Here is an 11,069-nt window from a genome sequence, read left to right on the forward strand (position 1 = left end):
ATCGGACTGGGATGCGGAGGACCTCAGGTTCGAGACCTCGAGGTTGCCAGCTTGAGCGCGGGCTCATCTTGTTTAAGCAAAGCTCACCAGCTTGGACCAAGGTCGCTGGCTTGAGCAAGGGGTTACTCGGTCTGCTGTAGCCCCACGATCAAGGCACATATGAGAAAGCAATCAATGAACAACTATGGTGTCATAACGAAAAACTGATAATTGATGCTTCTCATCTCTCTCTGTTCCTGTCTGTCTGTCCCTATCTATCCCTCTCTCTGGCTCTCTGACTCTGTAAAAATAAATAAATAAATAAAATTTAAAAAAAGAAAATATTAAATTGTGAACCATTTAAAGTGTGTGTTATCTGTGAGTTTTGCATTCAGGTAAGTCAATTGAGTCATTTAGTTTGGTAATGTGAAAAATTACTGATAGTTATTAAAACAGGGTACTTACACATATGAAGAAACAATACTAAATTTATTGGAAAGAATTTGGGTATACAGTTCAAATAGTTGGGAGTTTTTTACTTCAGGCCTTTAAATTTGGGGCAAAACTATGATTACTCTTAGACTTTTTCTACTGTCTTCACAAAGACCAAGTAACACTGAAAAACTTTTGGTTACTTATGAGTGTAAGGGATTTTATGGGAGTGCTTTATTGCTGACCTATTTGTTATATATTATATCCTTTAGATACTTGGATTTGAACTGCATTTTGGAGTTTTTTGCTTACAATGGCACCATCAGTTAAAAGTCCAGTTGAACTCGCCCCCCCGGATGGAGGCTGGGGATGGGCAGTGGTTGTTGGAGCGTTCATTTCCATTGGCTTCTCTTGTGCATTTGGCAAATCTATTTCTGTGTTTTACAAAGAGATTGAAGGAATATTTGATGCCAGCACCAGCGAAGTGTCATGGATATCGTCCATCATGTTTGCTGTTATGTTTGGTGGCGGTAAGTACCCACTAAGGTCTGCTGTCTTAACTTTCAATAAGCAGACAAACGCTCTGCGTGAAGTACCTTTTGTTCTCGATGCCTTTATCAGTGAGATATTTGAAATGTTAGTTTTTGAAGCTATGTGATTAATGTCCTGTTTTTCATTCCCTTTAACAATAAAAGTGCCTGGCTTGTGGTGGCGCAGTGGATAAAGTGTCAACCTGGAATGCTGAGGTCGCCGGTTCGAAACCCTGGGTTGCCTGGTCAGGGCACATATGGGAGCTGATACTTCCTGCTCCTCCCCCCTTCTCTCTCTCTCTCTCTCTCCCCCCTCTCTAAAATGAATAAAGTCTTAAAAGAAAACAATAAAAACTACTTAGCAACTATATGCTCTGTTAGGTCAGTTAGAATATAAACATGTCAGCCTGACAAGGCGGTGGCGCAGTGGATAGAGCGTCGGACTGGGATGCCCAGGACCCAGGTTCAGGACCCTGAGGTCGCCAGCTTGAGCGCGGGCTCATCTGGTTTGAGCAAAAGCTCACCAGCTTGGACCCAAGGTTGCTGGCTCAAGCAAGGGGTTACTCAGTCTGCTGAAGGCCCGTGGTCAAGGCACATGTGAGAAAGCAATCAATGAACAACTAAAGTGTCGCAATGCACAACGAAAAACTAATAATTGATGTTTCTCATCTCTGTGTTCCTGTCTGTCTGCCCCTATTTATCCCTCTCTCTGACTCTCTCTCTGTCTCTGTAAAAAAAAAAAAAAAAGAATATAAACATGTCATTAAAAAGGGTAAAAGTCTTTTAAAATGTGTTTTATGTTGGCAGTTGGTATATAGAAAGAATGTTGTTGTTGTTCTTTTTTCCCCAAGACAGAGAGTCAGAGCGAGAGATAGATAGGGACAGACAGACAGAATGGAGAGAGATCAGAAGCATCAATCATCAGTTTTTCTTTTTTTTTCTTTTTTTTTTTTGTATTTTTCTGAAGCTAGAAACGGGGAGAGACAGTCAGACAGACTCCCGCATGTGCCCGACCGGGATCCACCCGGCACGCCCACCAGGGGCGGCGCTCTGCCCACCAGGAGGGGGTGCTCTGCCCCTCCGGGACGTCACTGTATCGCGACCAGAGCCACTCTAGCGCCTGGGGCAGAGGCCAAGGAGCCATCCCCAGCGCCCGGGCCATCTTTGCTCCAATGGAGCCTTGGCTGCGGGAGGGGAAGAGAGAGACAGAGAGGAAGGAGGGGGTGGGGGGTGGAGAAGCAAATGGGCGCTTCTCCTATGTGCCCTGGCCGGGAATCGAACCCGGGTCCCCCGCACGCCAGGCCGACGCTCTACCGCTGAGCCAACTGGCCAGGGCCAATCATCAGTTTTTCGTTGCGACACCTTAGTTGTTCATTGATTGCTTTCTCATATGTGCCTTGACCGTGGGGCTACAGCAGACTGAGTAACCCCTTGCTCGAACCAGCGACCTTGGGTCCAAGCTGGTGAGTTTTGCTCAAACCAGATGAGCCCACACTAAGCTGGCGACCTTGGAGTCTTGAACCTGGGTCCTCTGCATCCCAGTCCGACGCTGTCTCCACTGCGCCACTGCCTGGTCAGGCAGAAAGAATGTTAATGTTTGTATTTTAATTCTATATCCTATAATCTTGCTAAACTCATTATTTCTAATAGTTGATTGATATATTTTCAAAAACGTTAAATAGACAAATATATCCTCTGCAAATACTGACAGTTTGATTTCTTCCTTTCTTTACACCCTTTACCCCCATCTACTGTGCTGGCTCAGACCTCCAGTATAATGCTGAAGGAAGTGGTGATGGTACGCATTTTTGTTTTGTAGTTGTTTTGGTTTTGTTGTTGTTTTCTATGAGAAACAAAATCCACAGTTTGTGAATATACTCTAAAGTCTGAAGTCTGATCAGATTTACTTATACATCTTATTGTACTCATGTTTGTTTGCTCCATATGACCATCTAAAAAATTAAAAACAGCTAACTTGTTATGTATTTGTTGGTAATATCCTAGAGATATGAAGAATTTTGTAAACACTTATAATCGGGGTATTTACAGTCTATTCTTCCTTAAAAGAGATAAAGGTCTTTCGTACTTTAGTTAAATCCATCAATATGTTGCAAGTATATAGAAGACATACAGTCAATGTTATATGTTTTCCATACACACCTGCGACTCAGCAATGTAGAGAGAGAGCAATATGCCTGACCACTATCTTCTGTTCTATCTGGTTTTATTGTGTGTGTGCTCAGTTGGGATTTGTGTCTTGGCATCATTTTGTACCAGTTTCATTTCATGCCTCCTATGGGTGTGGATCTGAGGGGTGGGCTTCTTCTCTAGGATACTAAGTTGTTGGTTCTTTCTTAGGTCCTATCAGCAGTATCCTGGTGAATAAATACGGCAGTCGACCAGTCATGATTGCTGGTGGCTGCTTGTCAGGCTCTGGCTTGATTGCAGCTTCTTTCTGCAACAGTGTACAGGAACTTTACGTGTGTATTGGATTTATTGCAGGTGAGTTGCTATTGATTCATTTTCAAGCATTAATTTTAGAGAGACAGAGGAAGGGAGAGAGCGAGAGAAACATCAACTTGTTGTTTTACTTATTTATGCATTCATTGGTTGATTCCTGTATGTGCCCTGACCAGGAATCAAACCCACAACCTCAGTGTATTGGGATGACACTCTAACCTACTGAGCTACCTGACCAGGGCTAAACATTTTAATATTTTAATTCACCTAGAATATTTTAATAATATAAGGAAGGAATAGAACTTAATTTGTTCCCATATGATTAATTAGCCTGCTCATTATTTTATTTATTTATTTATTTATTTATTTATTCAACAAATACTTATTGAGTACCTACTATATGCCAGGCACTGTTCCAAGCTCTGTGGGGATAGACTTAACAGGCAAGATTCCTGCTCTTTAGTGGAGGCAAGACAATATACAGACCAACAAATAAATTAAGAAAAATATGAGGTAGTAATAAGTGCTTTGCAAAGACTTAAAGCAGAGAACTTTTTTTTTTTTGAGACAGAGAGAGAGACAGGGAGGAGAGAGATGAGAAGCATCAGCTCCTGGTTGCTCTTACTTTCGTTGTTCATTGATTGCTTCTCATGTGTGCCTTGATTCAGGGGTGCTCAAGCCAGTGACCTTAGGCTCAAGCTCGCGACCTTGGGTTTCAAGCCAGCTACCTTTGGGCTCAAGCCTGTGACCACGGGATCATATCTATGATCCCATGCTCAAGCCAGCCACCCCACACTTAAGCTGGGAGGCCCATATTCAAGCTGACGAGCCCACACTCAAGCCAGCGACCTCAGGGTTTTGAACCAGCAACCTCAGCGTCCCAGTCAATGCTCTATCCACTGCGCCAGCACTGGTCAGGCAAAACAGAATTTTTATAGGGAAGGGCTGAATGGTCCTAAAGGGAAGGCTACTCAGAAGTGATGACTTGGAGTTGGGATTATTCAGATCACCAGCACTGTGAAAGTCTAGAGGAACAGAGCACAGGTGAGACTACAGTAGACTGAGATCACAGCAGGGAGGTAGGGAAGGGCCCAATCATGGGGCTTCCTCACCCACAGTGAAAAGTTATAGATGGGCAGTCACTAGGGAGATTGAGAGGGGGGAGCATCCTAACCTGTATCCTTAGTCCAAGAACAAGAATGGGGTCACTTAGGAGATTATGGGATAATGACTTGTCCAGCCCCATTGATTGAAAAATACATTCTTTCTCTATTAATTTAAATGTATCTTTTGGTTCTGTTTCTGGACTTTCTGCCCACTTTCATTGATCAGTTTTTTTTTTATTTTTGAATAAGTGTGAGTGTGTCCTAATACTGAAGCTGTACAATATATTTATATATGTTAGAATTGGTCTCACCAATTATTTATTCTTTTGAAATATTTTTAATGTACTTGCTCTCCAGCTATATTTTAGAGTCATTTTATCTCACTTGAAAAATAAAATACATCAACATTTTCAAAGAACTGCATTAAATTAGAGTATTTACTGAGGTAGGTTTAGCATCTTGAAAAATATTATTTTATTGTCCAAAATTTTTTTTTTTTTTTTACAGGGACAGAGAGAGAGTCAGAGATAGGGACAGACAGACAGGAACGGAGAGAGATGAGAAGCATCAATCATCAGTTTTTCATTGAGACACCTTAATTATTCATTGATTGCTTTCTCATATGTGCCTTGACCGTGGGCCTTCAGCAGACCAAGTAACCCCTTGCTCGAGCCAGCGACCTTGGGTCCAAGCTGGTGAGCTTTTTGCTCAAACCAGATGAGCTGGCACTCAAGCTGGCGACCTCGGGATCTCGAACCTGAGTCCTCTGCATCCCAGTCCGATGCTCTATCCACTGTGCTACCACCTGGTCAGGCTTGTCCAAAAATATTTTTATTCTCTCCCTTTCCCTCCCTCTGCCCCTCTACCCTCATCTTGCTTTCTGAATTTATAAGATTTTTCCTCTTTCCTTTTTTTTTTTCAATTCCCTATTCCTCAGGAAAGCTAAAATTATGAAATTAAACACAAGGCCCTACATTTATTATTATTTTTGTTGCTATAGTAAAAAGAACTATAAACCTAGTATTTGCTGCATGTCTATATTTATTTGATAACAGTCCACTTAATGATCTATATAGTTATAATAGCGTCTCTCATAATTATGTTTTTGACCTCTTTCCATTCCGTTTCTTTGTCTAGTTAATTAATAACAAAGACCTTTCTGACACTTATTATAGTATGTGATTCTTTCTTCCCCTCCTCCCAGGTCTTGGGCTTGCCTTCAACTTGAATCCAGCTCTGACCATGATTGGCAAGTATTTCTACAAAAAGCGGCCGCTGGCAAATGGACTGGCCATGGCAGGCAGCCCTGTGTTCCTCTGTACCCTGGCCCCCCTCAATCAAGCTCTCTTTGATATATTTGGCTGGAGAGGAAGCTTCCTAATTCTTGGAGGCTTCCTACTGAACTGCTGTGTGGCCGGATCCCTGATGCGACCAATAGGACCCCCACCGGCCACTGCAGAGAAATATAGGGCTAAAGAAACCTTTCAGGAAGCTGGAAAATCTGATGGAAAAAAAGTGGCAGGTGATGCAAACACAGATCTCATTGGAGAAAACCCCAAAAAGGAGAAGCAATCAATTTTTTCAAGAGTTAACAGATTTCTGGATTTTTCCCTGTTCACCCACAGAGGCTTTGTACTGTACTTCTCTGGGAATGTGGTAATGTCTTTTGTGCTGGCCACACCATTAGTCTTTCTCAGTAGTTATGGCAAGAGTCGGCACTACCCTAGTGAGAAGTCTGCCTTCCTTCTTTCCATTCTGGCTTTTGTTGACATGGTAGCCAGACCATCTATGGGACTTGTAGCCAACACAAAGTGGATAAGACCTCGAATTCAGTATTTTTTTGCTGCTGCTGTTATTGCCAATGGAGTGTGTCACCTGCTCGCACCTTTGTCCACCAGCTACGTTGGGTTCTGTGTTTATGCGGGATTCCTTGGATTTGCATTCGGGTGGTTTGGCTCCATAGCATTTGAAACACTGATGGACCTCGTTGGACCACAGAGGTTCTCCAGCGCTATGGGATTGGTGACCCTTGTGGAGTGCTGTCCCATTCTCCTGGGGCCACCACTTTTAGGTATAGTATGTCTCCCTATCTCCATGGTTCTGTTAACACAAAACAGGCATAGAAGATTGGGAAGGTGACAGAAAGCCGAGATCAGTGGGCCCCTTGTTGGAGGACAGCAAGTCTTTCTCATTTCTGTACCCTCGGTGCTGGCACAATGCTTGGCACGATATAACTGCTCAACCACTACAGAACTGAGTTAAACTGAACTCTCGAGCTGAAAGGGGAATCAGAATTATTACAAAGTTATTAAAATAATATTTCTGATCACAAAACTAACATGTTTATTGTAGAAAAATGTATAATATACACTCCACCTTTAAAATACTGTTGGTGGCTCATTTTAATTGTGGAATTTATCTCAGCATTTATATTTAAAATAATAACAATAGCTACCAGGTGAGGGCTCACAATGTACCAGAGTCTGTCCTAATGTTTTTATGTATCCTGCCATAACTCATCTATGAAGTAGGACTGTCCCCACGTAAAGAAGTAGATGCTTCTAAAAGTGAAATAACTTGCTTGACCAGGTGGTGGCACAGTGGATAGAGCATCAGACTGGGATGCAGAGGACTCAGGTTCGAGACCCCGAGGTCGCCAGCTTTAGTGCGGGCTCATCTGGTTTGAGCAAAAGCTCACCAGCTTGGACCCAAGGTCGCTGGCTCGAGTATGGGGTTACTCGGTCTGCTGAAAGCCCGCAGTCAAGGCATATATGAGAAAGCAATCAATGAACAGCTAAGGTGTCGCAACAAAAAACTGATAATTGATGCTTCTCATCTCTCTTCATTCCTGTCTGTCCCTGTCTATCCTTCTCTCTGACTCTCTCTCTGTCTCTGTAAAAAGAAAAGAAAAAAAAAAGTATTGTCACGAAATGACAAGGTTGCAGGTTTGATCCCGGTCAGGGACACACGGATGCAATCAATGAATGCATGACTGAGTTGCACAACTAGTGAATGCTTCCCTTATCCTTCACTTCTCTCTCCCTTTCTCTGTCTATTAAAAAGAAAAAAAAAATTTTTTTAAAGACTTTATTTATTCAATTTTCAGAGAGAAGAGAGAGGGAGAGAGAGAGAAGGAGGAGAAACAGGAAGCATCAACTTCCCATATATGCCTTGACCAGGAGCCCAGGGTTTCGAACTGGCGACCTCAGTGTTCCAGATTGACGCTTTATCCCACTGCGCCACCACAGGTCAGGCTAAAAAGAAAAATTTACCTGACCAGGCGGTGGCGCAGTGGATAGAGCATCGGACTGGGATGCAGAAGCACCCAGGTTCGAGACCCCAGGGTTGCCAGCTTGAGCGCGGGCTCATCTGGCTTGAGCAAAAAGCTCACTAGCATGGACCCAAGGTCACTGGCTCGAGCAAGGGGTTACTCAGTCTGCTGAAGGCCTCCGGTCATGGCACATATGAGAAAGCAATCAATGAACAACTACGGTGTCGCAACAAAAAACTGATGATTGATGCTTCTCATCTCTCCGTTCCTGTCTGTCTGTCCCTGTCTATCCCTCTCTCTGACTCTCTCTCTCTGTCTCTGTAAAATAAAATTAAATTAAATTAAAATAAAATAAAAAAGATTTAGCCTGACCTGTGGTGGCGCAGTGGATAAAGCGTCGACCTGGAAACGCTGAGGTCGCTGGTTCAAAACCCTGGGCTTGCCTGGTCAAGGCACATATGGGAGTTGATGCTTTCTGCTCCTCCCTCCCCCTTCTCTCTCTCTCTCTCTCTCTCTCTCTCTCTCTCTCTCTCTCATTCTCACTCTCTCCTCTCTAAAAAAAAATTAAAAAAAAAAAAAAAAGATTTACGCATTATGAAGGAAAGATAATGAAAGAAGATCTACTCCTGACTTCTCTAACCTTTCCCACCCTCCCTCTTCTCTACACCTAAGGAATTCCAAGTCCTATCAGTTTCCACCTCCTAAATCTCCTAACTGGCCCATTTTTCTCCACCACAACTATCACCCTTGGCCAAATCACCTATCTTCTATCTAGGCTGCTCCTAAAAGTAGCCTTCTCATTTGCCCACATTGACTCTAGTTGTTTTTTTTTCAGACTCCTAGAATTCTCCAGTTCAGAAGTCTTAGAATGTTCTCAGAACTCTCGAGTTGCTTCCCATCATTCTTAGGGTGAAGAACAAATTCCCTAATGTGGTCCACAGGGCCCCTCCTGGCCCCGCCCACCTTCCTCCAGCCTCATTTCCCACCACTGGCCTGTGCTCTCCTCCTGCAGCCGGGCCTTCTCTCACCCCTGTGCTTCCTCCACCACCTGCCTGTGCACTCGCTGTTCTCTGCCTGGACCCCTGCCCCATCTCCTCTCCCAGACAGTGCCTCCCTCATGTAAGTCTGGGCTTAGTTTACTCCTTAAGAGACACTTTCCTGACTCCACCTACTGGTCCTAACCCTGTTTTCTGCTTTCAAACCCTCCTAGTAGCGCTTGTCACATTTTGTGTAATTATTTGATTAACATCTCTCCACTAGCCTATAGATACTATTTCCTTTCCTCATCCTTCTCTTGGGGCCTAGGAGACCCAGTGTGCTGTATGGAGAGTAAACGCTCCGAGTGGATGATGCCCTGAGTTAGAAAGGCACATGGAGTCATAATCGAATTGGCTATATGAGTAGGGGTAGAGTAGGGTTTTCTAGACAACTTCTTCAGATGCCAATCTGATAAGATACTAGTGAATTTTACTCTAACAAGGATTTCACAGTGAAAACAAAGTTTAAAAACACCAGGTTAAATAGATTTCTGTACTGTAGGATCTTGCAAAGCCTGTGACATGCTAATGTGCATTGAGTCTTGAACAGAAAAGAATACAGTTTGCCTTTACTAAAGACGTCTGACTGTGGAAACATTAGGGAGGACCCTGTGGCACAGAGGCCACCAGGTGCAGCTCAGACTCGGACTTCCTGGGTTTGAAGCCAGCCTGTTTCTAACTGTGTGGCCTTGGACAAGTTCCCTAAGGTTTCTGCACTGCAGTTCTTACATTTTACAGCGGGAATGATAGTATCTGCCCGTTGTGAGGCTTAGCACTCAGAAAGGTATTCATGTTAGGTCACTGTTTCCCATAGGACGGGTGTTTAGCATAGGGATGCTCTTTGGGAAATGCTGGTGTCACAGGAGCAGGGGCCGGGGGCCGGGGTGAGCTCGGGGCCTTGCGCAAGACTCCTAACCCTCTTGTGAGCAAGTTTTCTTCCATTGTGCAGAGAGGAAACTGTTTCTAGATAACCTCTAGTTCTGTCCCAGTTCAAGTTTGGCAAGATTTAACTTTTTTCAAGTCATTAAAAATAATAATACACGGCCCTGGCTGGTTGGCTCAGTAGTAGAGCATCGCCTTGGCGTGCAGAAGTCCTGGGTTCGATTCCTGGCCAGGACACAGGAGAAGCGCCCATCTGCTTCTCCACCCCGTCCCCTCTCCTTCCTCTCTGTCTCTCTCTTCCCTCCCGCAGCCAAGGCTCCATTGGAGTAAAGATGGCCCGGGCGCTGGGGATGGCTCCTTGGCCTCTGCCCCAGGCGCTAGAGTGGCTCTGGTCGCGGCAGAGCGACGCCCTGGAGGGGCAGAGCATCGCCCCCTGGTGGGCAGAGCGTTGCCCCCTGGTGGGCGTGCCGGGTAGATCCGGTCGGGCACATGCGGGAGTCTGTCTGACTGTCTCTCCCCATTTCCGGCTTCAGAAAAATACAGAAAAAAAATAAATAAATAATAATAATACGCAAACTCTTCCAAAATCAAGTGTGACATCATAACCAAATTTTTAGCAGTTCCTTTTTAAACTAATTTGCCTTTCCTGGGCTATTTAAGAATTAGACTGACATCATCTGAGTGCATCCTTAAGCTTTATTTCGGAAGGGATATAATATACGTGTTTGCTTTTATCCACATAACCTGTTTTCTGGACATCTTTAGGTCGTCTCAATGACATGTATGGGGACTACAAGTACACGTACTGGGCCTGTGGCATAGTTCTCATTGTCGCAGGCATCTATCTCTTCATTGGCATGGGCATCAATTATCGACTTGTGGAAAGAGAACAGAATGCAGAGAGGCAGCAGCGAAAGGAGAGTAAAGAGGAAGAGACTGGGTTGGATATTGAGAAGCCAAAGAAAGAGGCCGACACAGCGGAACCGCCAGAGCAGAAAGGCCCAGAAGGAAGCCCCAGAGAGGAGGAGAGTCCAGTTGGAAATCGTGGGTAAACAGGAGCTTTGAACCAGAGATAGCTGAAAAATGCTACTGAACCATGTTCAACTAGTGGTACTTCCTAGAGGCAGTGGACATTTGTGTGGAAGTCATATCAGGTGTTCATTAAAGAAATCCTATTCATTCCTTTACAGCAGTCATAATAAGTCTGTCCCATCCTTTGGGTGCAGGGTATCTGCAAAAGGTGACAGAAAGAAATAGTTCTTATTTGAACTAATATTTATTAAGGTTTACTTTACATACAGTACAAATCCTTTTATAAGAGTGAAGTCTGATGAATTTGAACAATGGTATTTAGTCAAATAACTACCACCCT

At 44.0% G+C, this 11,069-nt stretch overlaps 1 protein-coding gene across 1 annotated transcript; it reads left to right on the forward strand.

The window, feature by feature from the left end:
* The first annotated feature begins 724 nt into the window (after positions 1-724).
* Positions 725-10,858, forward strand: LOC136383117 (monocarboxylate transporter 1-like). Its single transcript, XM_066352690.1, has 4 exons — positions 725-941; positions 3,300-3,443; positions 5,712-6,578; positions 10,463-10,858. The coding sequence occupies exons 1-4, from the start codon at positions 725-727 to the stop codon at positions 10,747-10,749; spliced, it is 1,515 nt and encodes a 504-aa protein (XP_066208787.1). The 3' UTR covers positions 10,750-10,858.
* The last annotated feature ends 211 nt before the right edge of the window (positions 10,859-11,069 follow it).

This window comes from Saccopteryx leptura, chromosome 11 (genome assembly GCF_036850995.1).
Source record: "Saccopteryx leptura isolate mSacLep1 chromosome 11, mSacLep1_pri_phased_curated, whole genome shotgun sequence".
Lineage (NCBI taxonomy): Eukaryota > Metazoa > Chordata > Mammalia > Chiroptera > Emballonuridae > Saccopteryx > Saccopteryx leptura.

What these genes read in the sequence shown, in the direction of transcription:
- LOC136383117 (XM_066352690.1), top strand. Translation starts at nt 725, where the DNA reads ATGGCACCATCAGTTAAAAGTCCAGTTGAACTCGCCCCCCCGGATGGA. An exon ending in TGCTGTTATGTTTGGTGGCG is followed by an intron (nt 942 to 3,299) that starts GTAAGTACCCAC and finishes GTTCTTTCTTAG; the next exon opens with GTCCTATCAGCAGTATCCTG. An exon ending in GTGTATTGGATTTATTGCAG is followed by an intron (nt 3,444 to 5,711) that starts GTGAGTTGCTAT and finishes CCCTCCTCCCAG; the next exon opens with GTCTTGGGCTTGCCTTCAAC.